The sequence below is a fragment of the Eulemur rufifrons genome, unplaced genomic scaffold, assembly GCF_041146395.1.
Source record: "Eulemur rufifrons isolate Redbay unplaced genomic scaffold, OSU_ERuf_1 scaffold_84, whole genome shotgun sequence".
Taxonomy (NCBI): domain Eukaryota; kingdom Metazoa; phylum Chordata; class Mammalia; order Primates; family Lemuridae; genus Eulemur; species Eulemur rufifrons.
Window position 1 is genome coordinate 60,001 of NW_027182866.1, and position 27,264 is coordinate 87,264.

The 27,264-nt window shown below is 68.2% G+C and overlaps 3 protein-coding genes across 6 annotated transcripts in view; 2 read left to right on the forward strand and 1 right to left on the reverse strand.

The window, feature by feature from the left end:
* Positions 1–10,114, forward strand: part of SAMD11 (sterile alpha motif domain containing 11) — a 17,026-nt gene extending 6,912 nt beyond the window's left edge. Inside the window, exons 5-14 of one of the 2 annotated variants that reach the window (XM_069464664.1) lie at positions 2,509–2,633; positions 5,194–5,283; positions 5,390–5,539; positions 6,923–7,085; positions 7,999–8,114; positions 8,293–8,371; positions 8,470–8,972; positions 9,169–9,293; positions 9,617–9,727; positions 9,844–10,114. In XM_069464664.1, the coding sequence (XP_069320765.1) occupies positions 2,509–2,633; positions 5,194–5,283; positions 5,390–5,539; positions 6,923–7,085; positions 7,999–8,114; positions 8,293–8,371; positions 8,470–8,972; positions 9,169–9,293; positions 9,617–9,727; positions 9,844–10,086 (1,705 nt within the window). In that variant the 3' untranslated portion in view covers positions 10,087–10,114. The remainder of the gene's footprint in view (positions 1–2,508; positions 2,634–5,193; positions 5,284–5,389; positions 5,540–6,922; positions 7,086–7,998; positions 8,115–8,292; positions 8,372–8,469; positions 8,973–9,168; positions 9,294–9,616; positions 9,728–9,843) is intronic. The other variant, XM_069464663.1, reaches the window with a different exon arrangement.
* Positions 10,115–10,222: 108 nt separating this feature from the next.
* On the reverse strand, positions 10,223–21,569 carry NOC2L (NOC2 like nucleolar associated transcriptional repressor). 2 transcript variants are annotated; one of them, XM_069464666.1, is made up of 19 exons: positions 21,523–21,569; positions 21,231–21,386; positions 19,896–20,067; positions 19,685–19,816; positions 19,008–19,125; positions 18,836–18,926; positions 17,136–17,214; positions 16,875–16,985; positions 16,349–16,462; positions 15,621–15,809; positions 15,302–15,441; positions 14,674–14,785; positions 13,495–13,608; positions 13,114–13,215; positions 12,209–12,352; positions 12,013–12,126; positions 11,341–11,491; positions 10,910–10,975; positions 10,223–10,643 (listed from the first exon to the last, which is right to left on the reverse strand). In XM_069464666.1, exons 1-19 carry the CDS (start codon positions 21,546–21,548, stop codon positions 10,531–10,533), a joined length of 2,244 nt encoding a protein of 747 aa, XP_069320767.1. In that variant the 5' UTR covers positions 21,549–21,569; the 3' UTR covers positions 10,223–10,530. The 2 variants fall into 2 exon arrangements, with proteins under 2 accessions (XP_069320767.1, XP_069320766.1); XM_069464665.1 differs by having other exon boundaries at positions 19,008–19,128.
* A 1,210-nt stretch (positions 21,570–22,779) lies between these two features.
* KLHL17 (kelch like family member 17) lies at positions 22,780–27,237 on the forward strand. Of its 2 annotated transcripts, XM_069464641.1 has the most exons (12): positions 22,780–22,889; positions 23,364–23,623; positions 23,719–23,840; positions 23,918–24,139; positions 24,521–24,637; positions 24,862–25,075; positions 25,177–25,321; positions 25,403–25,570; positions 25,872–25,960; positions 26,046–26,119; positions 26,277–26,458; positions 26,548–27,237. In XM_069464641.1, exons 1-12 carry the CDS (start codon positions 22,780–22,782, stop codon positions 26,774–26,776), a joined length of 1,932 nt encoding a protein of 643 aa, XP_069320742.1. In that variant the 3' UTR covers positions 26,777–27,237. The 2 variants fall into 2 exon arrangements, with proteins under 2 accessions (XP_069320742.1, XP_069320744.1); XM_069464643.1 differs by lacking the exon at positions 22,780–22,889 and having other exon boundaries at positions 23,288–23,623; positions 25,872–26,106.
* The last annotated feature ends 27 nt before the right edge of the window (positions 27,238–27,264 follow it).

Consider the following 27,264-nt stretch of genomic DNA (forward strand, 5'->3'; position numbering starts at 1 on the left):
AGGGCAGCGCAGCAGGAAGGCCGGCTCCCCGGGGCCCTCTCCCAGCCCAGCCGCGTGGCGGGCGGGCCTCGTCCTGGCTTTGTGCCAGATGTGTTATTCTTTACGTCTCTGAGAACGTCTGGATCCTGGAACCGAATTACAATAAAAACATCTTTAAACTTATTTCCACCTCATTTTGGAGTTGCCAGCTCAACTGATCATTTTTATGAACCGTCATGAACATTGATGACATTTTATGAGCCTTTTACTTGGGACACTACAGGATAAATTTGTCAGCGAGGCCCCTGTAGGGAAACCCAGGGCGGCTCCTCCCACCCCAGGAGCAGCGCCCCTGCAGCAAGCCCCCCCCCAGCTCGGGGTGTCCAGGTGCAGGGTCCGGGGGGGCCTGGGTGCTGCTGGGAGGGGCCAGGTCTGCCTCCCTCCTGCACCGGCTCTAGAAGGGCCAGAAAGATTTTCTGGGTTTTACCAGAGCGGAGGTTGTGGTCGAGGTGAGGCCCGGCAGGGGTCCCGGAGGGAGGCGGGCGAGACCTGCCCCTGACTTGACAGCCCGTCTGCCCCACCCTCTCGGCCAGCGTGGGTGGCACAAGCCCACGGCCCACATGGCCTCGGGCTGCCCGTCCGGCCGTCCTGGGTGCTTCTGTCTCTGGCTGCCTGTCTCTCTGTCCAGCGCCATCTGCGTGTGTGTGTTGTTTCCATCCGCTGATCTCCATCCACTCGTTCCTCCGTCCCTCCCTCCGTCCCTCCGTCCGTCCCTCTCTCCGTCCCCCCGTCCCTCCCTCCGTCCCTCCATCCATCCCTTCGTCCCTCCGTCCCTCCCTCCGTCCCTCCGTCCCTCTGTCCGTCTGTCCCTCCCTCTGTCCCTCCGTCCCTACGTCCCTCCGTCCCTCCGTCCGTCCCTGCAGTGGAGCCAGCAGGGGCCGTTGTGTGCAGTCGGGAGTGGGGAGGTGGCGAGGTCGGGGGCTGCTCAGTCGTCCTGAGGGGGTGGGGCTGCAAGGCGCAGGGTCTGACCAGCCTCCCCTCCCTGGGCCTCCCCTCCCAGCCTGGCTGCCCCCCCGCCCCCCCACACCCCACCGTGTGGCGGAGACGCTGAGAGCAGAGTGGGCTTCGTCCGTTGGGCGTAGGGGTGAGGAGGGAGCTTTGTGGCCAGAGACCCTCCCAGGGCGACACCACCTGCAGGGCCCCTACGCGCTCCTGCATGTCAGTCTGGCGTGTCCGGAGTTTCTCTGCGGTTCCTCACATCATTTGTTCAGTGCACGGCCCAGTGACCAGGTTGTCATGGACTGTCTGGGGGCTGAGAAGCAAACCCCTGAGGCAGAGTTGGGGGGCGTCCAGATCCCCACTGGGTGTCACCTGCTACAGCACCCCCCCCCTCCAAGTGCCCACATGACTGGCCAGGGAATGGCGGCTCAAGCAGCCTCACCTCCCTTCTGGCACCAGCTGGGGTCCAGAGACACGCGGTGGGTGGCCGGGACAGCCCTGGCCAGTCCTCCGCCAGGCGTCCTGGGACACCAAGGGGACCCCTGGGGGAGAACTCTGCGGCAGCTGCTGCATGGCTAGGCTGGCCCCCCGGCCGGGTCCCCGTGCTGAGGACAGCACTTCTGTCTGGACACCCCCGCGATGAGGACCGGCGGGGCTGAGACTGCCAATTAATCCCATAAGGCACTTACGCCCCCACCCCCGCCCTGCGTGCACAGGGGGGCTGCCCTGGGGGGCGGGGGCCGCACCTGGGTCTCCCCGGAGGCTTTGGTGCCGAAACTGATCTGCTTAGGGCCCAGCCCCGGATTAGCCCAGCTCCAGCCAGCCCGGGCCAGGGGGGCTGGGGGCTATTTAATGAGGTTTAGGGTCGGCTCCCGGGTCACTGCGTGGAGGCCCCACCAGTATTAGCGCGGCTGAGGCGGCGGCTCCGTTACAGGTGGGCAGGGGGCGGGCAGGGGGCGCGTGCTGGGCAGGGCCGGTGCGGTCCCTCCTCCCCTGCCTGTCCCCTTCCCTGCTGAACAGGGCAGTGGGCAGATCCCTCCGGAGAGGGGGACTCGCTCCTTTTGCCGGGGGGCTCTGTGCACGTGGGATTCCACTGATCTAGCGAGAGAGAGAGAGGAGGGCACGAGAGTTGAGTGCATGTTCATTCCCAGCCCACACCGGCCTGGGGCACGGCAGGGTGTCCCGGCACACGGGCACAGGGTGAGCTGCGTGTGCATGTCGCGTGTGTGTGGCGGTGCCGCGCGCAGGTGTGTGCGTCCCGTTGGCTGCAGGACTGCGCGCTGGACCTCAGTTCCCTCATCGGAAGAAACCGAGGGTCAGGGAGGACTCGTAAGTCTGAGTCCAAACCTCTCCTGCTGAAGGGGCTGGCGCAGGCCTGTCTCCTCGGGGCCGCCCCGCCCTGTGCCGGGTCCCCCTGCCTGGTGGGGCCGCAGGGCGGCGGCAGGGTGGGGTCTGAGCGCCGGGTCCCCGCATGGCCCTCGCCTGCGTGGCTGCTCACGGGGCCGCCCTCGCCTGTCTCGCCCGCTGCAGTCAGGACGGCAACCTCCCCACCCTGGTATCCAGCGTCCACCGCAGCCGCCACCTCGTGATGCCGGAGCGTCAGAGCCGCTGTGAATTCCAGAGAGGAGGCCTGGAGATTGGGCTGGGCCCCACAGGTGAGGAGCCCGGCCGAGGACAGGACGGGGCAGCTGGGCCAGAGGACAGCCGGTGCCTCTGCTCAGCAGCTCCGGGCGCCGCCACCCCCAGCAGCCTTGGCAGGCGGCCAGGGAGGCCGGCGGAGGAGGAGGTGCGGGCGGCTGTCCCCTGGGGCTCCATGTGATGGTAATTGTGTTAATCCCAGCCAGCCCAGCCGGGCAGACAGGAGGCAGAGGCGGTGGCTCCACCGTGGCTGCCACTGCTGGGGGGGCTTGGAGTGGCTGAGGCCAGCCCTCTTCGCAGGGGCGGAGGCGGGCGGGGCCTCAGATGCTCAGAAATGCACAGCCCTGGATCGGCGAACCCCACCCAGGACCCCCCAGAGCCACCTGGGTCCTGCCGCCAAGGGTCTCACCTCACAGGGGCAGCAGGCGGGGGTGGCTCCAGGGGGCAGCAGGAGCTCAGACCGAGGGGGCGGCTGGGGACCCAGGCCCTCCCCAGAGGAGCAGGTGGGGAGGACTTGGCCACAGGAGGAGTTAGGGCCCCCCACACCCGGACCCGGGTGTTCCCAGCAGGGTGGAGGCCCACATCCCTGGGGCTGCTGAGCCCGGCCCGTGCCCCCTGCAGGCCTGCGCCTGGGGAGGCCTTTGTGGGCTGGGTGGGGAACTGCTGCTGGAGCCATCAGAGGCGGCTGAGCTGCTGCTGATAAAATCTAATTGCCCCATCGATCAGCGGAGCCAAGGGAGCCCCGCAATGATTGAGATATCCTGAGCCGGCGCGCCCGCCCCGCTGCCTGCACACATGGAGGCCGCCTCAGGTGCACGCGTGTGCAGGCGTGTGCGCACCTGCTCCCAGCCAGGGCCCACGGCCCAGGTGCCCCTCTCTGCCCCACGTCCAGGGACCGCCCAGCCGTGCTCCGTCACCTCAGGACACGGAGAGCAGGGTGCGCCGCGTGCACTTCCAGGGCGTCAGGGACACGAGCTCTGCGGTGCGGCCAGCGTGTGCCGTGTCGGGGCTTCACACGTGCCTTGCACTTCAGGGCCTTGCCTCTCCCTGGGGCCTCCCTGGGGGGCATTTAACTGTCCTGGTCACCTCTTCTTGTTTCCTGTGACCCCAGGAGCCTCATGTCAGTCCCTTTCCTGAGGCCCCAGCCCCGGCCCCTCCCCAAACACGGCGGCCCCACCACCCCTGGGCCCGGGGCAGGGTGGGGCCCTGGCCTGCCTCTGAGGTCGGCCCCGGTGTGTCCCTGAGCGAGAGTGTCCTGATCACGGCCTCATCACAGCCTTCTGGCAACCACGGGGCCACGTCTCGCTGTGGGTCCCCCTCCACTGCCAGGGTCACCTCCCCAGGCTGTGAGGAGCCCACAGCCCCCAAGAGAACGGAGAGAGGGAGCTTCCCTTGCTGGACCCTAAAGGAGCACGCGTGGCTGCACCAGCCCTGCCCTGGCTCGGAGGCGGAGGCTGCGGGGCCTCAGCAGTGTGTACCCCAGGCCCAAGTGCAGCCCTGGACCCCCAGGCTCCACTGGCCTGATCTGCCCCTCCCCCAGGCCCAGGGCCCATCCCTCTCTCTGGGGCAGGGCCTGGCGACCGGGCCAGTGGCCACAAGGTGGCTGAGATCAATAAGTTATTAGCACCATTCTGTCAGCTATAATGTGGAGATTGATCGGCATTCTCCCGCTGCCGCACTTCCCCAGCCTGATAAAAATGACAGATTAAGGGAATAAGAAGAAGGAATTAGGCTCTGGAGCTGATGGCAGGGCTGGGAGGGACAGGTTTGGGGCCGCTCAGGTCACCAGAACCCTGTGAGGACAGCAAGGGGCCCGAGGCAGAGGCTCCAGGGTTCAGGAGAGACCCCCAGGGCGTGGGGTCTGGAGGCCCAGGGGCATGGAAGAGCCAGGGGCTGGTCCGGAGAGGGACGTGGGACCGGCCCGGCCTGGGCCTTCCCTCTGTGGGGGCCGGAATGTGTTCTGGACTGGGGCTGGCCGCACGGCCGGGCACGGGGGGCAGCGCTGCTCTGTGCGCCCCCTGGGAGCTCAGAGCCTGGCAGGGCAGGTGGGCAGAGGTGTGACAGCCACAGCCAGGGTGCTGGCTCAGGCAGGACTGGGCCAGTGACAGGTGTGACCGGGTGGAGGGCCTGGAGTAGAGCAGCCTAGAGGTGAGGTCCCTGGGCAGGAAGAGGTCGGGCGTGGGGTGCACCTTCCCACTTGTCTTGCCAGGCTGGCAGGGGACCCTGGGAGGGGAGGGCAGCTCCCGGTCAGACCAGAAGCATTTCGCTCTTCCCCAGCGGGTTGCTGCGGGGCCCAGTAGCTGGCACGGGAGGCTGGAGTGGATGGTCTGGCCAGCAGGGCGCCTGTGGGGACCGCCCGTGAGTCTCCGTCACTTCTGTGCACATGCACGCCAGGGCCCAGGGCTCTGATGCCCTCAGGGGGCTCACCTGGGGGCCCAGGCTGGGCAAGGCCTTAGCCCACCAGGACCAAGGGCACCCCTGAGAAATGTGGGTGCAGTCCAGGCTGTGCTGGGCAGGGGCAAGGTCCCCCCGCTCCAAGCCCTAAGACGCAGGGAGGGTCACTCTGCCTTCCCACAGGTGACCTGCTGGGCAAGAGGCTGGGCCGCTCCCCCCACGTGGGCAGTGATTGCTCTCCAGAGAAGAAGGCTCGGAGAGAGTCGCCCCAAGGTGGGACCTGGGAGTCGGGCGACTTGCTTGAGGAGGGAGGGGGATAACAGGGACCCTTAGGGCTCTGTGAGGGGAGGCCCTGCCCCCGACATGATGCCTGAACAAGCTCCTCACCACGCAGAGACGCTGCTGCTGCCAGAGCTGGGCCCCACCATGGCCCCCGAGGACCACTACCGCCGGCTTGTGTCGGCACTGAGTGAGGCGGGCACCTTTGAGGACACCCAGCGACTCTACCACCTGGGGCTCCCCAGCCACGGTAGGCGCCCCCCACCCCGGCGCGTGACCCCCCTCCACAGAATGTTTCCCCATCACCCATCAGAGGCTCTGGCTGTCCCTGCAGGCTCCACTCACCCTGGGTGCTGGGCTGCTGACACCAAAGCCAGGACTGCTTGGGAGTGGTGGCCAGCCCTGTAGGTGGGGGTCCACCCCCTGGCCTGAAGTCCTGCTCCAGGCCCCCAGGGCTGCACCCCACGACCCCCAGGCTGATACACAACTCACATTTCATACACGAGGGAACTGAGCCTCGGGCGGGCCCAGGTGGTGGGCAGTCGGGGTTTGGGCAGCCTCCACCTCCCAGGGACAACAGGTTCTCGAGACTCGCCCTGGTGTGCGCGTCTGGCTGCAGTGGGTGCACAAGCGGACGCTGAGCTGCAGGTGCGGGCCGGACGCGGCGGGGGGCCTGGCCGCCAGGGCCGACCCTGTCACTCTCAACCCACTGCGCTTGGCTGCTTTGGCGGAGGTGGGTGGGGGCGCCAGGAAGGGGGCAGGATTCCTCTCCTTACACAAGGCACCGTCCCCCAGGGCAGCTCAGGCACCACGAGCCTGAATAATTCACCAAATGTTAATAATTTAAAAATCTTCCGTTTTAATTGCTTTCCCTGCCCTGCCTGGGGTCGCTCTGCAGGCCGTGCGGGGGCGGGGGCGCCGGCCGCGGGGGAGCGGCTGTCAATCACGCCGCGCCGCCCCCGCCTCGAGCCGCCGCGGAGCAGCCGGCCCCGGGGCTCGGCCCGCCGTGATCGATGCGGGCGGCCGCGCCGGCTGACTCCGCGGGCTGGCTCCCGGCCGGGCGCCCCGCCTCCGCTCTTCGGGTAATTAATTTATAAACGGAGGCGGCGGAGCCTCCACGAGTGGGGGCGGCGGGAGAGACGGGAACCGGGACGCTGTGTGCGCGTCGCCAGAGGGGCCGTGCCGGGCAGTGTCCGTGCGCGGCGGCCTGTGTGGCTGTGCGCACGGTGTGACAAGCTCTCTCCAGGGGTGTAGCGCCAGGATCTGAAATGTTCCTGCCGTCAGCCCGGGTCCCAGGGCCCCTGCAGCTCCCGGACCGGCTGCCCCCACCCCAGGAGCTGCCGGGCACCGTCCCCTCAAGGCTGAAGCCCCAGGCCCAGAGACCTCCACGCACCACGCTGCTCCCTGCCAGGAGGGGGTCCACAGCTCACCTGCCCCCCCTCACTGAGATGGTGTTCTCTGCCCCGTGGTGGCTCCTCTCTCTGGGTGACCAGCCAGGACTGACACACGGCCAGGTGGTGGTCCCCCTAGCTCCTGTTCTTGGAGACCCTCGCCAGTGTCCTGTGTTCACCAGGACGGGGCAATGTCCAAGGGGAGCCCGGCCTTTGGGTCACCTTTGTTGTCCCCCACCCAGATCTCCTGAGGGTCCGGCAGGAGGTGGCAGCTGCAGCTTTGAGGAGCCCCAGTGGGCTGGAAGTCCACCTGCCCTCGTCCCCCGCAGGTCAGCGCCGGAAGCAGGGCCTGGCGCAGCACCGGGAGGCCACCGCCCCAGCTGCTGCCCCGTCCTTCTCAGAGAGGTACTGGGGTGGGTGCTTTCCGGAGAGCCCCCCGCCCGTTCTCCACGCCGTGTCCTGGGCTGGGCAGGCCATGCCACAACCTGGGCCTCCAGACTTTTTCAGCCACTGGGCCACCTCCACCCGGCACAGCCACAGTGCCGTGCGTAATGAGCGTCCGAGTGTGTCGAGCACTTTGCTCAGCTCTAGGTTTAGGGTCTGCTGGGCAGAAGGGTCCTGGTGCCTGCTGAGCTGGGCAGAGGCCCGGGAACACTCTGGGCGGGGGGGGGGGGGGGGGAGTGCCAAGGGCATCTGTTTCCCTGTGGAACAGCTGGGGTGACTCCTGGAGGGCGGAAAGCCCTTGGGAGGGGTTCTGCCAGAGGACTCCGGAGGCCGGGCGGAGAGGGGGCACGGCAGCACCCCTGTTTCAGAAACTGGATCCGTTGAAGCCTCCCGGGCTTGTCGGGGTCGCCCTGCGGAGGCCGACGGGGGACGCTCTGGGGACCGCGGGCCTCGGGGGCGCCCGGGACGCTGGGACCCCGCCCCGCCGAGCCGCAGAGTGTGGCTCGTGCAGCCGCCTCCGCCGCCTCCCGGATTGCGGCTAATGACGCCCCTCCCCCTCGGTCCGCCGCGGGCGCCGGGGGGAGCAGGCGGGGCCGGCGCCCGGCGCGGTAATTACCGCTGCAGCCGCCGCCGCCCGCCGGGTCAGCGCCTCCGCGCCGCCGCCGAGATTAATTGGCGCCGCCGGCGGGGGCGGCGGCGGCGCGCGACCCGGACCCGTAAGGAGCAGCGCATCGACCGCCCGGGGGGCCGGCAATTAGCAGAGGCGGCGGGGGTGGCGTGGGGGGAGACGCGGGGCACGGGGGGAGGTGGCCACGGGAATGGGGGGCTGGGGAAGGACGGGGGGACGCGCTGCTCACCGTCCTGCCGCCCACAGGGAGCTGCCGCAGCCGCCCCCCTTGCTGTCGCCCCAGAATACCCCTCACATCGCCCTTGGTCCCCATCTCAGGCCCCCCTTTTTGGGGGTACCCTCAGCTCTGTGCCAGACCCCAGGTGAGGATTGGGCGGGGTGCGCCGTGTCCTACTGGGCCCTCGCTGTCCCCAACCCGCATCCGGGCCGTTGGGACCCGCGCCTTCCTCCGTCGGAGCCCGGGGTGGACGGGGTGGTGCAGGGGCCAGGTCGGGACCGCGGGCCCCTCGGCCACCTGGCCCGCGCTGTCCCTTCCCCCAGGCTACGGCTTCCTGCCCCCCGCCCAGGCGGAGATGTTTGCTCGGCAGCAGGAGCTCCTGCGGAAGCAGAACCTGGCCCGGTAGGGGCGGCGGGGGGGGGCGGCGGGGGGCGGCGGGGGGCGGCGGGGGCGGCGGCGACCCGGAGGCCGCTGACCCCGGCCCGGCCCGCCCCGCCCAGGCTGGAGCTGTCCGCGGACCTGCTGCGCCAGAAGGAGCTCGAGGGCGCGCGGCCGCAGCTGCTGGCACCGGAGCCCGCCCTGCGCCCGCCCGACGGGGCCGAGGAGCTGCCGCGGCGCGGGCCCATGCTGGTGCTGAAACACAGCGCGGCGCCGCTGCTGGCCCTGCCCCCCCAGGGCCCCCCGGGGCCCGGACCCCCCACCCCGCCCCGGGAGCCTGCTCGCCGGGCCCCCCGGAAAGGGGACCACAGCTCTGCCCCCACCCGGCCCAGCGAGTCCAAGGAGACAACAGGGGCGGGCGTCTGGGCACAAGATGGTTCTGAGGACGAGCCCCCCAAAGACTCAGACGGAGAAGACCCCGAGGTGGCCGGCGTTGGGGGCCGGGGCCTCCTCACCCCCGGCCAAGCCCCAGCTGGACGGGCCAGCGCAGAGGGGAAGGGGCTTCCCTCAGCGTCCACGCTGCCCCTGGGCTTCCCCTACGCCGTCAGCCCCTACTTCCACACAGGTGGGCACCCCCGCTCTGGATCCCTCCCTGGGATACCGCGGGGAGACTCAGTCTGCCTGCACCCGGGGGAGGACCCTGGGGGGCAGGGGCCGGTGGGAGAAAGTTCCTTCCGGTCAGGGACCCAACACCTCTAACGAGGGCAGGCCGGGTGGGGTGTGGGAGAGGGGGCCAGTGCCCCAGTAACGCCCCAACCCAGGTGCCATGGGGGGACTCTTCATGGACGGAGAGGAGGTCACTGCCCCCGAGGACGTCAGCAAGTGGACGGTGGAGGACGTGTGCAGCTTCGTGGGGGGCCTGTCTGGCTGTGCGGAGTACACTCGGGTGAGGGGCCCACATCCCTCGGGGGGGCTGCCCGTCACTCTCCACCCTCCCTGGGAAGGACTGGGTGGGGCAGGACCCTTCCCCACCCCAGGCATCCCCTCCTCAAAAGCAGCGTGTTGGGGGACATTGGCCTGTGCTCCCCCACCCCTCTGCCAGGGCTGTGTCCTGCCTGATGCAGGTCCCAACCCAACACAAAGGAGAATCTCCTTTTCTTTTGAGTATTTTTCCTGCAAGCTGCACAAACAGCTCTGCTTGACTCCGCTCTGGGTCCTCGCTGAGCTGGAGGACCCAGCAGGGCAAGCTGGCTGTCCCCTGTCCCCCAGGTCTTCAGAGAGCAGGGCATAGACGGGGAGACCCTGCCGCTGCTGACGGAGGAGCACCTGCTAACCACCATGGGCCTGAAGCTGGGGCCTGCCCTCAAGATCCGGGCTCAGGTGAGCTGGCTGGGGAGTGAGGACGGGGTCTCCAGACCACGGTGGGTGGGGAGGAAACAGCTCCATGACTGCTGGCAGCCCTGCCACAAAGCCCAACCCGGCCCATCTCTCTGCAGGTGGCCAGGCGCCTGGGCCGCGTCTTCTACATGGCCAGCTTCCCGGTGGCACTGCCACTGCAGCCACCAACCCTGCAGGGCCCAGAGCTGGAGCTCGGGGCAGGACAGCCCCCATCCCCAGCGACAGCCCCCTCCCCCTTTGGGGGGGGCCACAGCTCTGTAGGCCGAGCCTCACCCAAGCAGGAGAACAGGGCGTTGGCTCTGCTCCCCGGGCCCCCAGACCCCTCCCAGCCCCTGTGCTGAGCCGGGGGTGAGCCGTCCAACTCCCAGCTCCCGGCGACCTTGGACGCAGCAACCCCGCCTCCTACAGCTCATTTCTCCTTTTGGTTTTGGATGCAAAAACACAAAAGAATTTTTTAAAAGAAAACATGTGACTTTAGAAAAAAGGATGGAGTTTCCAAAGACTCCGTGGGGGTGACTGCAGAACCCCGCGCTGCCGGGCTGCCGCCCAACAACGGCAAAGGAGTGGAGGGGCCGGGCCGTCGCACCCCCCGCCCCGCCCGGGCAGGCAGAGCCCTCGCATCCCACACCAGGGCCGGCGTCCCTCACGGGCAGATTTGTCCAACCTGCCTCCCAGGCACAGCTCTCTGCACATCTTGGTCTTCCTGGTGTAAAAATAAAGCCTGTCCCCCGTCTCCTGCCTCCCCTCTGTGCGGGCACTGCGGATGCTGGGCTCCCTCGGGGGCCTCAGTCTTCCTCGGAGAGCTGCAGGTCCTCCAGCTGGTCCTCCGGCCCCTGGGCCAGCCGCCACAGCTCGCTGGGGTGCAGCCCCGCCTCTGGGTCTGCGTCTGCGCCTCCATCTGGGGGAGACACCAAGGCCACGCAAATTCGCCAGGTGTAGAGGTTACTCATCACTAATTAATCACAGCACTAATTAATTTATCCTGCACTACTGCTGGCTGCCAGAGCAGTGAGAACAAAGCAGCTGGCCTGGCACCCAACAGAGGGGGAGGGCCTGGCTCAGAGCTGCCCTCCCTGGCCCTGCCCACCCTCCCGCATCCTCGACAGCTTGGCGCTCCCAGCCAGATGGGCTCAGAGCCACGGCCCCTCACCCCGGACCACTCACCCTCCAAACTGCTGCTGTCCTCCTCCTCCTCCTCCTCCTGCCGAACACTCAGGGACCCCGGTGTTCCTGGGGACCGAGGAGCAGGGCCTGTGTGCATGACCCCCCCCCAGGGGCCCACCAGCAAAGGCACAGGGCAGCTACGGCAGGAGGGTGGCCGGCTCACAGCCCCACCCAGACGCCTGCCAGAGCCATGGGGTCTTGGCAAGAACAGCTGGGCCTCCGCCTGCTTGGTGCAGATGGAGGACCCCTGGGGAAGTTTGGGGTGCACAGGCCTGGGGACACAGGTCACCCAAAGAGGGAAGGAGCCGGTAACGGGGCCCAGGAAACACTGAAGTTTGCCCCACCCTGCCAGACCCCCTGGCTTTGGGCATCCGGGAGGGTTGTGTGCGCCCCATACCCCGCCCCTTCCCGGGGCCCAGGGCAGGCCCCACCTCTCTCTGAGGAGCCCAGAACAGCATCCTCCTCAGCACTGTCCTCTTCAGAACTGTCCAGGTCGAAGAGGTCTTTAAATTCCTTCCTGTCTTCATCCTTCTTGTCGGCCACCTTCCTCCGTTTGATCTCTGGGAAGTTCAGGTCTTCCAGCTGGAAGGACCCAGAACCAGAGCAGGTGGGGGTGGGCAGGAGCCCACAGCCACAGCCGGGCCAGGCGGGCACAGACAGGGCTGCCAGGCCTCGGCCAGACCCGCAACCCCCAACCCGACCCCATCCATCCGAGCCCGGGCCACGAGGACCCTGCTTGGCCACCTCTGCGCCCCAGTCTGAGGCACGAGGACATGCTGCCCATGTCCCGTGCCATCCCACGTCCAGGGGAGGAAGCAAAGCCCTTCAGTCTGGCCCCAGGGCCCCCAGCCCATCAGGCCTGAGGGGAACAGGCCTCCCTTCCTGCGAGCCCTGAGAGAAGCCCCTGGCTCTGGCTGCTTCTGGACGCCTGCCCCTCCTCCTCTCTGAGACCAACCACCGGGTCACTGTCCTGTCTGGGAGCCCAGCACTGGGCCAGGCTGCAGCTGGGGACACCAGCCCCCCAGCATAATCTCTATCCCCAAACCTGTGCCCGGTCTTAACGTCAGGGCCGGTGTGCGAGCCCAGCCCCCACAGCCCCGTACCCGCTCTTTGCCACTGAGCTCCAGCTGGATCTCCCGGTCCCGCAGCTTCCGCCAGTGGCTGTAGTACCTGGTGAGCGGGGTCCCCTCTTCCCGGGTCTGCTTCTCCCAGACATCCTAGGGGAGCTGGAGTTGAGGGCCCTGCCCCACCCCAGGCCACCTCCCACCAGGCGCTCTCAGGCCCCTCGGGCCAACTGACCACGGCCTGCCGGTCAGACACGCCAAAGGGGACCCTCTGGCGGCGGCTGCGGATGTGCTCCATGTTCTCCTGCACCTTCCCGAGCAGCTGCTGCACCGGCCGGCAGTAGTTGGCCACCTTGCACTCGCGGAGGAAGGACTTCAGCTGCAGAAGGGACGGGGTCAGCACCACCAACTGGCCCAGGCACGGGCAGAACCACAGGCGGCGCCACAGGGGGCAGGACAGGACGGGGTCCCACTGGTCTGAGCCTTCCTGTGCACTTGGGGGAGGGGCGCAGAATCGGCCTGTCCCCAGGTCAAACCCTCCTTGCTGCCTGTCCCCATGGATGACGTTCTAGAGGCACGTGGCCACCGTGTCCTAAACCGCAGCCTACGCAGCCTAGAACGTTTGCCCAAGGGGGGGGTGGAGCTGATCCCAGGAGAGGCGCAAGGTGCCCCGAGGTGGGAAACACCCATGCTGAGAGCAAACAGCCGCCAGTGGGGGACCCAGAAAGAGCCCCTGAGAGGAGAAGCCCACCCACCCGACCCTGCCTGAAGAGGCCGACTGGGGTGTGCGGGGGAGGGGTGGCAGCTGGGTCTTCCTGCAGTCTCCTAGAGCGCCCCCCCACCCTCGCCCAGGGCAACCTGTGGAAGCCCACGGTCTGGTCGGGGGACCAGCCCAGGGAGTAGCCGCCATACTCCTGGGGTCCTCAGCGAGCCACCCAGGACTGTCCCAAACCTCCTGAGTGGCTAAGAATTCCTCACCCAGAGCCAATCCCATGGCCCCCAGGGACACCCCATGATCTCCGGCTCCCCGTGGCCCTGGGGGTCCCGCTGCCAGGGGATGACCAGGCTCTGCCACCGGCCCCGTGCCCACAGGCAGCTGAGCCCACCACAGCGGGCCCCGGGGTCTGGGCGGGCACATACCTGCAGCACGGCAGGCAGCGCCAGCTCGGGGAAGGAGATGCAGTGGGCTTGGCTGTGCAGATACTCCAGCGCGAGGTCGCACAGCTGCTCCACCAGCCCGTCCTAGGCAGCAAGGGGGCCGGGCTCGTCGGCACCGTCGGGGAAAGCAGCACTCGGGCCTCTTCCCCTCGGGCCGACGGGTCAGCCTGATGCTCCGGACGGGCCTGGGAGGAAGGAGCGTCCAGCCTCCCAGGAAGCCACCGAGCCTCATGGGGCTGGGCACAAAGGACCCTCGGGGACACCCCACCCTGGGAGTCACGAAGGTCTGTACTTGACCTCTGGAGGACAACCGGCCCTCCTGTCTGCCTCAGTGCCCTCCGACACCCCGATGATGTGCCTCACCCGATAGGCCTTCTCCTGCAGGTTGGCATTCGACAGCTTCAGGACCACAGAGAAGTTGATGGGCTTGGAGCTCATGCGGCCCGGCCTCTTGTTGAAGTCGACCTGCTGGAAAACCTGCCCCAGGGGCGTGTTAGCCTCGCCTGGGTACACCTGGCCACACCTGGCCTCAGACTTCAGCAAGGTGAACTTGCGACCAGGCACGAGCAGCGGGTGCGGTGCCAGTTCTGCAGCCCCCCAGGGGCCCCTCTGTCCCAGAGCAGGGGCCTGGTTGCAAGGGCAGGACCAGGAGTCCTCGCCCAGCCAGGGAGAATAGAGAGGGGGCCTAGCCTGGCCCCCCAGCCTGGTGATCCCCCAGCCACCAGGAGACCCCTCACACAGCGGCCCTCGGGCAGGTGAACCGAGGAGATCCAGGGCACTGCAAGAGGGAAGCAGGCTGAGGGCCGTGGGGAGGCGCCAGCAGGAGCCCACGCAGCAGGGGGGAGGGGGAGGCAGCCAGGCAGGGATGGACAGGCGTAGCGTCCCCAGGGCCAGCTGGCAGGGCAGGAGGCCCGAAGTGGGGACACCGTGGGTCAGGGCCAAGGGCTGGGTGGTCAGAGACCACTGCTGGCTGCCACAGGAGCCACTGTGGTGTCCAAAAGATGCTCACAAGGGCACAAAACCACAGAACCCTGCCTCTGTGGCACGGGGTTTAGAACGCCCTGCAGCATCCACCCCTCCCTGCCCGGCAACCTGGGGCCCTGAGCATGGTCGACCGGCCCGGGGCCGTCAGCAAGGCTGCGCACGCTCGGGGACAGAGATGGCGAATCCCTAAATACACCGTGGGGGGGCACAGGCACCCAGCTGGGTTTCTGGGCTTCGGACCCCAGCCCCTCCCTGCTGTAGCGGCACGGACACACTCAGCACACGGGCACACAGCTGTCCAGCCAGGGCCGTTAGGAGGAGAGATCTCAGCTTCGGCCCAGCTCTCCTGCTCATGCCAGCCCCGGGCAGACACCTGTGGGGTCGGAGTGGGCCCCTGCCCTGTGAGACCAGCATCCCCAGGCCCACCCGAGCGGCCGTCCTCCACTGGACCCGTGTGCGCCAAATTCCGCACGGAGCATGCTGCGCAGCACCCGTGTCCTGGACGGTGAGCACACCCGCCCGCGGGGCAGACACGCCCGGGCCCCCACGCCGGCTCACCTCGAGGATGAAGGGCAGGACGGGGACGAAGACGCCTGTGCTCTCCGAGAGCAGCGTCAGGATGCGGACGCAGTGCATGCGCAGCGGGTAATACCGGGCCGTGGGGACCAGCCTGGGCGCGGGAGGGCAGGAGTGAGCAGACGCCCCGTCCACGCAGCCCCCCGTCCACGCAGCCCCCTGTCCACGCAGCCCCCCGTCCACGCAGCCCCCACGACAGGTCTGCCCAGGAGTGGCCACGCGACCCCACCGTGGGCCACCGGATCCCTCCAAGCGGCCCCAGGTCCTGCCCTTCTCAGTCACGGGCCGGGGATGTCCCGTCCAGCTTTCCAGTGAATTTCGCTCTAACGCGGGGGGCCGCTCCTGCCTCCTTTGCTCCCCCGCTGACCCCAGCCTCCCTTCCCGTCCCTGCACTTCCAAGGCTCAGGCAGACACAGACGCCCCTTCCGGCCAGAGAGGAAGCACCGGCCACCTGGGCCTGCAGCAGCCCTCAACGTTCGCCCCCACAGGCGGCACACGGTGCCAGACACCTCCAAGAACCCCCTGCTCGCGAACCCACATTCTCTGCACACTGCACAGGCACCCCCATCCCTCGGGGCCCCCCAGGGCGGCCTGCCCACCCCCAACTCACTTGATGCAGCCGATGACCACCTGGGCCAGGGGGTAGACCAAGGGCTGGAGCCCCTCCCTGGGGCCGACGGTGCTCAGGACCCGGCACCACAGGGACAGGCAGTGCACGTATTGCCAGTTGTACACGGACTGGTGCGTCTCCTAGTCGGAGAGGACGGGGGCCACGCCGACCGGCCCATCACCACCCCCTCCTCGCCCGGGCCCGGGGTCCCAGCCGCCCCCCCAGCCCCCAGCTGCAAGGACGGACCCCACCCAGGTGCTGGATCCGCCCCCCAGGCCTGCCCCACCGGCCTCCCGTGAGCTCAGGACGCGCCGCGCACCTTCTTGCGGGTGGCCATGGCGTTGCGCAGGTGGATGGCGAGCTGGCGGATGTAGAGGAAGGCGTGCTGGTAGGCCATGCCAGGGTCCAGGGCCAGCAGCTCCGTCAGGGTCCGCTGCATGAAGCTGATGAGGGGCAGGGCCCCAGGCGAGGTGAACTTGCAGTTCCTCACGTAGGCGATGTACATTTGCTGCCGGAGAGAGCGCGGTCAGGGCCGCCGAGCGCCCAGGGCCGCCGAGCGCCCAGGGCCGGGCACACCCAGCCGCCCACTCCAAGCCACCGGCCCACACCTGCCCCTTGGAGCTGCCGCTGCCAGTCACTGCCCTGCCCCCAGCTCCCACGTGTTTGCCCACCGGCCCGAGCACACAGAGGGAGGGGTGAGGGTCCGGCAGGGAGGTGGGGAAGCCCCACTGCAGGCTGGGCCTGTGGGGGACTCCAGAGGGTCCCCACGTGTGGGCAGCCACGCCAGGCATGTGGCCGGGCAGTAGGACTGGGCCCCTCCCGCAGGGAGAGCTGGACGGAGCAGAGTCCAGGTGGAGGCCGGGAGGCTTCAGGCTCCATCTCTGCCATCTGTGACTCCTCCACGGGAAGACGGTGGCCCAAGGGCCAGGCCCACCCAAGCCGTGGCGCTAGGCCCGGGGGATGGGGGGGGCACGGCCACAAAGGCAGCCCCCAGGCCCAGACTCCCAGCACAGAACCGATGGAGGCAGACTCGGGACCCCACCCTACCTTGAGGAGGGGGCTCAGGAAGCTGTCCTTCTTGTGCCGGCAGACTCTGACCAGGACCAGGAAGGCCAGCACGCGCAGGGACTCCTCCCCAGTGCTCCACAGGACGACCATCCTCTGCGAGGGCGGCAAACAGCGTGGCCCTCCCCACCTCAGCTGCCCCGGGGCCGGCACATCCCTCCCCGACCAGGGAGGCTCCTTCCCAGCGCCCCTCAGAGGAGCCATGAGACAGGAGCTCAGTTAGAAAAAGAAAAAACACCAGAACAGGACAAGCATGTCCCCACTCTGGGGACAGGACCGCAGAGATCCACCTCGGCTGTCTCAACCAGCGAGCTCTAAGTCTTGGGAGAGACGCCCCTCGGCACGGCTCTCACCAAGGGAGGCCGAACGGGTCATGCCTGCGGTGGGGACTGCGATGGGGGCGGGGCGCAGGAGCTCCCTGCTCTGGCTGGGAGCGGAACGTGCTTGCAGGGTGGCCACGGGTACCCCCAGTGACGGCGGCACAGCGAGGGGCCAGGGTCTTGCCCACCTTGAGCAGCATGCGGCACTGCTTGGGGAAGGTCAGGTAGCAAGGCACGAGGCGGCTGACGTGCCTCAGGACGGCCGCCGACACGGTCACCTCTGCTAGGCAGGTCACCAGCTGGGAGCAGGAGCGGACAGTGAGGCCCAGACCCACCAAGTCAGGCCCAGGGAAGACAAACAGGGACACTGCCGGCCCCACGGCCCAGGGAAGGGAGGCCGGCAGACACTTGGGCCCGAGGCTCTCGAGCCCTCCCCAGCAGACCGGCACCTGTATGACGGAGCTGAGGTACGCCTTGACGTCCACGCGGACCTTCCCCCAGAGAGGGCTGCTGGACGGCGGCGGTGTCCTGCAGAGGGACCACAGCACAGACGCCGTGAGGCGTGGAAGCTCGGTGGGTCAGTGTGCCCCGGGCCACACCTGCCCGGGCCCGGCACCCTCAACACGAGGGCACACAACAGCTGGATGGACACAGGGGCTTACCAGGCCCTCTCAAGGGTGGCCCAGCCTGATGCCCCAGAGGGACACGAGTCCTCCCTCATGGAGCTTGAACTCCCGACCTTGCGGGGCCCAGGGCTGGCCGCCTCCCCAGACGGGCGCGAGCCTCCAGCTCCCTCCCTTGGACAAGAACCTCCTCTAGGTGTCCTGGACCACGTCCCCACCACGGGGCCACGCCAGGCACCCAAACGCCGCAGTTGGCACTCAAGGTCTAACGCAGGCAGCACCAACTGCAGGCTGAGTTTTTTGACCTATACTTGCTGTTAAGAAAAAAACTTTTTTAAAAACCTGAGTTACCCACATTTTTACAAGCAGCATCACCTAAAAGTCCAGACCCTCAACCTCCTAAAACCAGAACACCTGGCGACAGTGATTGACAGTTCTCCATGTTTTTCGAAGGACTCATCCTTCAGCGCTCACAGAACCCAGCACACAGTGGTGCTCACCAAAACCTGCCAGGATGCTTGAGGGACGAAGGGCAGGGCCCCGGAAGTCTGCCTGTCCCCAGCCCTCCTTGCACCTGGGCCGACGTTGGCAGGTGGGTACCTGCAGCTGCTCACCTGACCCGGGAGGCTGCACTCCCCTCGTGCCCTTTCGCGGCACCAGCTCTTGCCCAGGACCTGGGCCCTGGCTGCCGTGGCTGCCCTGGAAGGGAGCCTTGACCAGCCGCGGCCAGCCCTGCGCAGGCTACACACGCTGGTGGCCGGCTCGCCCTGCTGCTGCCCCTCCGCCCTCGTCTCTCGGCCCCCCGCAGTCAGCACCACCCCCACGTGGACGCCCTGCTGACCCGCCCGTCCAGCCTCCCCTCCAGGTGCTGACAGCGGGGTCCCCCTGAAGCCTCCTTCCTTGCTTTGAAAGGTGTCTGAGGGTGAGGCTGACTCCCAGCCCTCACCACCTCGAGGTCACGTTGCTGCACAGCCCCCTAGAGCCCGGTGGGACCCACCATCCGCCAAGCACTCTGCGGTGTGTCCCTCCTCTTGGAAGACCTCCCACGGCCTTCCCTGCCCATCCCCCAAGATGGACGCTGGGGCCCTCAGACCCCACTGGCCAGGTCCCCGCCCACAGACACACAGGGCTCCTGGGCTCTTCTTTTGCTTTTTCTAGAGACAGGGTCTTGCCCAGTTGCCCAGGCTGGAACACAGTGGTGTGATGAATCACAACTCACTGCGGCCTCCAACTCCTGGGCTCGAGCAATCCTCTTGTCTCAGCCTCCCCAGTAGCTGGGATGACAGGCACCACCACACCCAGCTCCCCTGAGAAAGTCTCAGCAAAGAACTTCCTTTTTCAGGAACAAAAGGGAAAGGAAATAGGGCGGGGGCCCCCCAGGCCTCTCCCAAGGGTCTCTCATGCCCCAGCCCCCTCAGGGGCCCAGGCTCTGTCCCGGCTGGGTCCAGGCCACAAGGCTTTGCTTTCTTCATGGCAGGGCCCTGGCCACGTCCCCACCCCACCCTGCTCCCCCGCCTCCCTCTCACCTGCCGCTGTCCCTCGGTGCCTTTCCAAACAGCAGCTTCTGCAGACAGCCAAACAGATCCCTGACGCAGAAAGTGACCAGAGCGTTGAACACTGCAACAAAAGGGCCACAGATGCACTCGCAGGACAGAAGGCGCAACAGAGCCTGGGCCCCGCGTCCCCTGCCAGACTCACCAGCACTGTCTGTGACTTGGAACTTCCTGGCCTCGGCACTTTCCTGGTCTCCTTGGGTGGTGGCCACAGCTGCGCGGAACGCCTGCACAACTTCACGGAACAGCTTTGGAGTGAGGCGCTGCTGAAGGGGCGAGAACACCGGGAGCACTGGGGGGGCGCGGCCCAAACACTGCCCGGGGCAGAGGGCAGGGCAGTGGTGGGGGCGGGGTCACGGAGCCACATGCTGACAACAAAAATGGAAACAAATCTAGACTCTGCCTGGGGGTGCTGGGAGTCTGCCTCAGGAGCCCCACGGCAAGGACTGAGGGTCCCAGATCCAGGACCACGGCCAGGTCCAGGTGGTATCTGGGGCTCTCCCGTTCCATGTTTTTCCCTGCAGAAACCACTGTGAGAGACTCAGAGTGGGCCCGATTTCACCAATCAACAAAGGCACGGACGCCACGACCCACCCACAGTGGACTGACGTGGGCAGTCGGGAGCCCGAGAGAGACCGCAAGGAACAGAGTAGGCATCTGCCTGGAGGGGGGAACATGCCCCAGAGACCCCTGGGCATCCCAGCATCCAGGAGGAACTACCCGTGACCACCCTGTGCTCAGAGAAGGGCTCCTCCCACCTGCACAGCCTCAGGTGGGGCACGCAGGGTTTGGGCAGAGACTCTGCCTGGTGCTGCTGCTCACCTTTGCCACCTGCCTCCATCTCTCAACCATGGCAAGAGTGACGGGAACAGGGTCACTCTTCTTCCCCTTCGGTCCTCTGGGGGCTCTGTCCCCATCCTCCCCACCTTCCGTTCCATCCTCCTCACTTGCTTCCTGCACCGGACACAGAAGGGCCAAGCTGGGCCAGAGCGTAGAGACCCCAGGTGCCCCTCAGCTCTGCCCAGGTCCTCACCTCCAGCATGTCCGGCAGGGAGTGGAACTGTTCCTCATCCTCAGAGGTGTCCGAGTCGCTAAAGTTCAGCAAGCTCTGGTCGTTCTCCTGCAGAAACTTGTAGAACTCGGGGTCTTTGTCCTTCAGCCGAGAGAGCTGGTCCTTGTGCTCTGAGGCACGGCCCTTACGCCGGCTAAGAAGGGGGAAGCCAATGGAGGGCCAGGCCGGGGAGGGGAGAAACGGAGGTTTCTTGTTCCCCCCACAATGCCAGCCTGCGGGGCTCCTCAGAGAGACTACAGGAGATAGTCTACTGCCTCCAAGACAGCTACCAACAACCGAAATTTCCAGAAGATAAGCTTTCAGCGGACTCACCTGTCTTGTGAACTCCAGACTCACACTCAACAGCCCAAGACACAGCTCAACACGTGCATCCCAAACCCAACACACATGACGCCCAGTTGTGCTCTCCCAGCCCTGCTCTCTACCTCCATGCTGGCCATGGTAACCGTACCCTTCTAGGCACTCAGACAAAAGGCAAACAAACTTGCCTATCACACCCACAACGGGACCTGCTGTTAAATCCCATCAGGACCACCTTCAAGACTACTCACGCCTTCTCTCAAACAACGCCTCTCGGTTAACACAAGACCTCTCCCTGTTCCCACCCTTGCCAACTACAACCCAGGCTCGGCATGACAACCCACTGACCCCAAATTAACGTCACACGTCACGTGGTGTCACTTCACTGCTGGAATCCTGAAATCACTTCCCATTTCACCAAGAGATCTCATCAGGTCGGCGGGATCTGACTCCCTGGGCTGCCTGCTCTGCCTCTCTCTCCTCTACCGCAGCCGCGCTCCCGCAGGGCCCTCAAGGGCTCCCACCTCGGCGCCTCTGCTGTTCCTGCTACCCGAAAGTCCCAGGCCCTCTGCCCTCCCGTCTGCATGGCCCACTCACTCGCGTCTTCGTCAGACACCGTCCTCCCCAACAGCCACCTCCACAACGCAATGCCCTTGCAACCTCCGTCTGGCTTGGTTTTCCCTCCCCCTCCACAGCACCCGTTTCTTCTAGTGTCCTGCGCGTGTGATCTACCCAAGGCCGAGCGCGCTCCCAGACTGGAGCCGGACCTCTAAATCACGCACTACCGCGCGCCCGCGTCCTAGAGCAATGTTTGCTCAGAGCAAGAGCCAAACGCCGCATTAAAGAATAAGCCAGGCCGGAGCAACCGGAGCTAGCGATCAGAGGTCCCAGGCCTGGCCCTGAGGCCCCGGCAAGGTCGGCATCTCTGCGGCGGGTAGGCCGGGGCGAGGAAGGGGCGCGCTTGCGCCCGGCCTTAGGGAGGCGGCGCCCGCTCACCTGGCCGAGGGGCTCCCGCCTCGCCTTCCCGCGCTCCGGGCAGCAGCTTCGCGCGACTCCCGCACCTCGGCTTCCGGGGCGCCTTCGGGCTCCGATTCGGACTCGGAGTCAAAGCCCGAGGCCAGGAACTCGTCCACGCTCAGTTCCGCCAGGTGCCTGCGGTCACGCCGGAGTCAAGGCCCCGCGCCAGCCCGGCTCGCCCGCCCGCTGCCCCGGCCACGCTGAAAGGCACACACGGCCTCCCGCACGTCGGCACCGCGGGGAAGCCGGTGACCCGGCGCCCTCGCCTCACCTCTTGCGGCTCCGCGCCGCCGCCATCGCGCCCGGCCCGCGGCGTGCGCCCAGCTTCCGGCCCCAGAATGCCGTGCGCGAGCCGCACTTCCTCTGGGCTGGCCCCGCCCCCGCCACGCCACGCCCAGCCGTGTGGCTCTACGGTTCTCCGACCGCGACACCGGCCGCCTCCAGGCGGGAGGGCGCGTTCGCATCCGCGGTGCCGGCGTCCCGGGGTGGGGTCTCCAGGTGCGGTCCCGACGCGCCGCTCCCGGCTCCGTGCTCCGCCCCGCCCGCAGCCCACCCAGGACTCCGTGGACGTGGACACGTGCCTGTGAGGATGCCCAGGCTGCACCAATAGACTGTGCCATGGCGACCACTCCTATGCAAAGAGCTCTCACAAATCAACAATACAAAACTCGGGATCCAGTCAGAGAAACGAAGGGGCATAGAAACCCCAATGTGGAGCCGGCGTGGCGACGCCTGTGGTCCCATCCACGCGGGACGCCCGAGCCCAGGAGCTGGAGGCTGCAGTGAGCCGTGATCCCACCACTGAGCTCCAGCCTGGGCGACAGAGCGAGACCCTCTCCCCGGAAAGAAAGACGGAGGCGGCGATGGCCCAGACAGGCAGCTGGCGGGAAAACGGACGGCGCCTGACGGCCGGGCCGGCCTTGCCCCGGTCCAGCCGCCACCCCGTCTGCGGAGCCGCCAGCGGGCCAGAGGCCGGTGCCGGCGCTCCCCGACCGGCCTGGGACCCGGTGCGCGGGCCTGGACGGCCAGACCCCGCGGGAGGCGGTTCCGGGGCGCAGGCGCGGCTCTGGGCAGTGCCCCATCCTCGCCCAGGCAGCCAGCGCCGAGCACGGCCGGTGCCCGCAGGGGCGCGTGGGGCGAGTCCGCCGCAGCACGGACGGCAAGGGGCCTGCTCAGGGCCCCGGAGCTCGAGCCCCGGCCCCAGCGCGGCACGCGGGGGCCAACTGGCCGCGGACGGGGGGAGTGGGGGGTGGGGAAGTGGCAGGCGGCGCGGCCGGGGGGCTTCTTGGAGGAGGCGGTGGCCCGGGCGCCGGGCGCTGGAAGGATCCGCGTACGGCGTCGGGTCCCAAAGCCTCGCGGAAGGCGGGGCGGGCGGCGCCGAGAAACAACGGCCGCGGGCGGCTGCGTCCGGGCGGCGGGAGAGCGCGACGCGAAGCGGCCGCCACCGCCGAGCAGCCCTCCAGCCGTCCCCGCGTCCGCTCGCCCGCGCGTCCTCCGCGCATCGGCGGCGGGTCTGGCGGCCGAGCCCATGCAGCCGCGCAGCGAGCGCCCGGCCGGCAGGACGCAGAGCCCGGAGCACGGCAGCCCCGGGCCCGGGCCCGAGGCGCCGCCGCCGCCGCCGCCGCCGCAGCCGCCTGCGTGAGTGGGCGGGGACCGGGGAGGGCCGGGGACAGAGGGGCGGCCGGCGGGGGTCGGGGAGGCCGGGTTGGGGGGACCGGGGAGGGAGGGGCGGCCGGCGGGGGTCGGGGAGGCCGGGTTGGGGGGGTCGGGGAGGGAGGGGCGGCCGGCGGGGGTCGGGGGGGCTGGGAGGGAGGGGCGGCCGGAGGGTGGCGGGGGGCTGCTCCGGACACTCCCGCCGCCCTGAGTCCGCTGGCAAGAGCGGGGTCACGGGAGGTCAGGCCGGCTGTGCGGGGTCCTCCCGGAGCCGCCGCGGCCCCGGCCCGCTCCCCTCGCAGCCCCACGGGGCCCTGGGCCGGTGCGCGGCGCCCGAGAGGGCCGTGGGCATCGGAGGCTGCACCAGGTCCCCGACAGCACTGAGCCGGGACCTGCTGCGGGCGGGAGCGGGGAGCAGCTCCCTGCAGGGCGGACCCTGACCGGCCCTGCTGCCCGCAGCCCCGAGGCGGAGCGTGCGCGTCCCCGGCAGGCGCGGCCCGCGGCCCCCATGGAGGGCACCGTGCAGCTGCTGACCCGGGAGGGCCACAGCGTGGCCCACAACTCCAAGCGGCACTACCACGACGCCTTCGTGGCCATGAGCCGCATGAGGCAAAGGGGCCTCCTGTGCGACATCGTGCTGCACGTGGCCGCCAAGGAGATCCGCGCGCACAAAGTGGTGCTGGCCTCTTGCAGCCCCTACTTCCACGCCATGTTCACAAGCAAGTACCGTCTCCGTGCAGCTTCGTGGCACCGGGAGGGCTCTCTGCAGATCTCCCTCCCGGGCTGGCAGCCGCCTGACCCAGTGTCCCCACAGATGAGATGAGCGAGAGCCGTCAGACCCACGTGACGCTGCACGACATCGACCCTCAGGCGCTGGACCAGCTGGTGCAGTTTGCGTACACGGCTGAGATCGTGGTGGGCGAGGGCAACGTGCAGGTGAGGCTGCCCCGTCCCGTGTCCACGCCCCGGGTCTCCCCGCCTTCTCCTGCCCCACCGTCCTCTTCCTGCCGCAGACTCTGCTCCCGGCCGCCAGCCTTCTGCAGCTGAACGGTGTCCGAGACGCCTGCTGCAAGTTCCTGCTGAGCCAGCTGGACCCTTCCAACTGCCTGGGCATCCGGGGCTTTGCCGACACGCACTCCTGCAGCGACCTGCTCAAGGCTGCCCACAGGTACGTGCTGCAGCACTTCGTGGACGTGGCCAAGACCGAGGAGTTCATGCTGCTGCCGCTGAAGCAGGTAACGTGCCAGCCGGGCTCAGGCCGGGCCCCCGGGCCCCCGGGCAGGCCCCCCGGCCAGGCCCCTGTCCTCCTTCCGGGGCTCTGACCCACGTTCCAGCCCCGCCACCCTTCCCCTGGCTACCCCGACACTGTCCCCATCTGCCGACCCCTCGTAAGCCATCGCCTCTGACGGCCGACCCATCCTGTCCCCACCGAGCTCCCGGTCACAGCCCCAAGACCGTCCTGGACCCGGGAGTCTGGGCTGTGGCTCCTGAGCCTGCTCGGCCCCTCCCCGTGTGAACGTTGCACCCTGGCTGGACCCTCCCTCCTGGGCACCTGCAGGGTTCCCTGGGCCCACGGGACCCTCCCCGGGTCTCAGGTCCGAGGACCCCACCCCCAGGTGCTGGAACTGGTCTCTAGCGACAGCCTGAACGTCCCTTCCGAGGAAGACGTCTACCGCGCGGTCCTGAGTTGGGTCAAGCATGACGTGGACGCCCGCAGGCAGCACGTGCCAAGGGTGAGGTCGGGCCCTGGGGGCGTCCGCGGTGTTGGGGGGCCGCAGATGGCTGGGGACGACTGCCCTGGCCTCCCCGTGTTCAGGACCCCGGGGGGTGGTGCAGGTTCCCGCTGCAGGAAGAATCCATCACACGGGGGTGCAGACACCTGGTGGGGGCGGGGAGCCTCGGCCCTGGGACGCGTGTGTCTGGGGCCCTGGCTGACCTCGGCACCCCTTGTGCACAGCTGATGAAGTGCGTGCGGCTGCCCCTGCTGAGCCGAGACTTCCTGCTGGGTCACGTGGACGCCGAGAGCCTGGTGCGGCACCACCCCGACTGCAAGGATCTGCTCATCGAGGCCCTCAAGTTCCACCTGCTGCCCGAACAGAGGGGCGTCCTGGGCACCAGCCGCACGCGGCCCCGGCGCTGTGAGGGGGCCGGCCCCGTGCTCTTTGCCGTGGGTACGGCCACCTCGTTCCCCCCTGCTCACGTCCCCGCCCTGTGCCTTCCACCCCACCCTGTGCTGGTCGTGTCCCGACCGTCCCTCCCGCCCCTTCCCCAGGCGGCGGGAGCCTGTTCGCCATCCACGGGGACTGCGAAGCCTATGACACGCGCACCGACCGCTGGCACGTGGTGGCCTCCATGTCCACACGCCGGGCCCGCGTGGGCGTTGCTGCTGTCGGGAACCGCCTGTACGCCGTGGGCGGGTAAGCACGGACCGGTCTCGGGTCGGGGCCTGGTGTGCCCCGTTGGGCCAGCCGTGACCAAGAGGGGGGCTCCTTCCCCAGCTACGACGGGACTTCAGACCTGGCTACCGTGGAGTCGTACGATCCTGTGACCAACACGTGGCAGCCCGAGGTGTCCATGGGCACAAGACGGAGCTGCCTGGGCGTGGCTGCCCTGCATGGGCTGCTGTACGCCGCGGGCGGCTACGACGGGGCCTCCTGCTTGAACAGGTACGGTTGGGACGAGGCCGCACGGCCTGGCGGTGCCCCGAAGCCAGAGGGAAGGCCTCGTGTGCCCGGGGCCTCCGCACCCCAGGCCCTGCCCCCCAGGGCGGGGGCTGCACCCGATGGACACTCGGCCTGAGCGTCAGGCAGCCCCTGGCCTGTGCCACCAGCAGGCCCTGCCTGTCACTCCAGTAGGACTTTGGGGTCCGAGTGTCTGTGACTCCCCGGCATGAGATTTCAGCCGTTCCCTGGGGAGGCGGGTCCTGGGGGCTCCGCTGAGGGTCAGCGGCAGCCCTGGTGCCCACAGTGCCGAGCGCTACGACCCGCTGACGGGAACGTGGACGTCCGTCGCTGCCATGAGCACCCGGAGGCGATACGTGCGCGTGGCCACGCTCGGTGGGTGCTGGGCCTGTGCTGTGGGCGTCCGCCCCCCAGACCCCGCCCCCAGCAGGAGCGCCACGGGTATGTTGGCTTCCCGCAGATGGGACCCTGTACGCCGTGGGCGGCTACGACAGCTCCTCGCACCTGGCCACCGTGGAGAAGTATGAGCCCCAGGTGCATAAGGCACCCCTCACAGTCACGCCCCAGTGCTGCCTGGGCACCCCCACCCCCAGACGGTCTGCCCTCCGCGTCCCAGCCCGCCCTGCGAGGGGCCGTGGGGGGCAGGATGCCCGAGGCAGGGCTGCATCCAGCACGACCCCTCACCCGCCAGGTGAACGCGTGGACGCCCGTGGCCTCCATGCTGAGCCGGCGCAGCTCGGCGGGCGTGGCGGTGCTGGAGGGCGCCCTGTACGTGGCGGGGGGCAACGATGGCACCAGCTGCCTCAACTCGGTGGAGAGATACAGCCCGAAGGCCGGCGCCTGGGAGAGCGTGGCGCCCATGAACATCCGCAGGTCTGCCGGGGCAGGGGCCGGGGCCGCGGGGGAGGGGTGGTTCTCGGAGCCCCTCTCTGCCCACCCAGACTCAGCCCGCCCGTCCCCAGGAGCACGCACGACCTGGTGGCCATGGACGGCTGGCTGTACGCCGTGGGCGGCAACGACGGCAGCTCCAGCCTCAACTCCACCGAGAAGTACAACCCCAGGACCAACAAGTGGGTGGCCGCGTCCTGCATGTTCACGCGGCGCAGCAGCGTGGGCGCCGCCGTGCTGGAGCTGCTCAGCTTCCCGCCGCCGTCCTCGCCCACGCTGTCCGTGTCCTCCACCAGCCTCTGACCCGCCGCGCGGGGCCCTCGGCCTTCCACATGCCTTAAGGGGGTGCACGGCCCCACCAGGGACAGCCCACACCACCTGTCCGCGTCTGTGTTCGTTCTTGTGTTCGTTTATTTATTTACTCGTTATTTATTGAGGGGTGAACAGCGTGGCAGCCGCCGTTCACGCGTATGCTCCTGAAACATGCGGCCCCCCCGAGTGTCCCCCTGCTCCGTGCTTTGGGGGCAGCCGGAGTGAAGCATGTGGGGCTCACACTTCTTGGGGGACCCTGTGCCCCACTCTGTCGCTGGAGCAGGAGGCGGGGGGCTTTCCCAGCAGGTGCAGACCCCAGCCCCCACGTAGCACACGGCTCGGGAAGGGCACGCAGCAGGCTTCCTTGCCGTGTCCCTGTCTTTTCTGGACCTTGTACCAAGCACACACGTGTGCACACAGACCCTACACAGCAATATGAGCCAACGTGAACAATAAACGTGTGTCCTGGCTCCATGGGC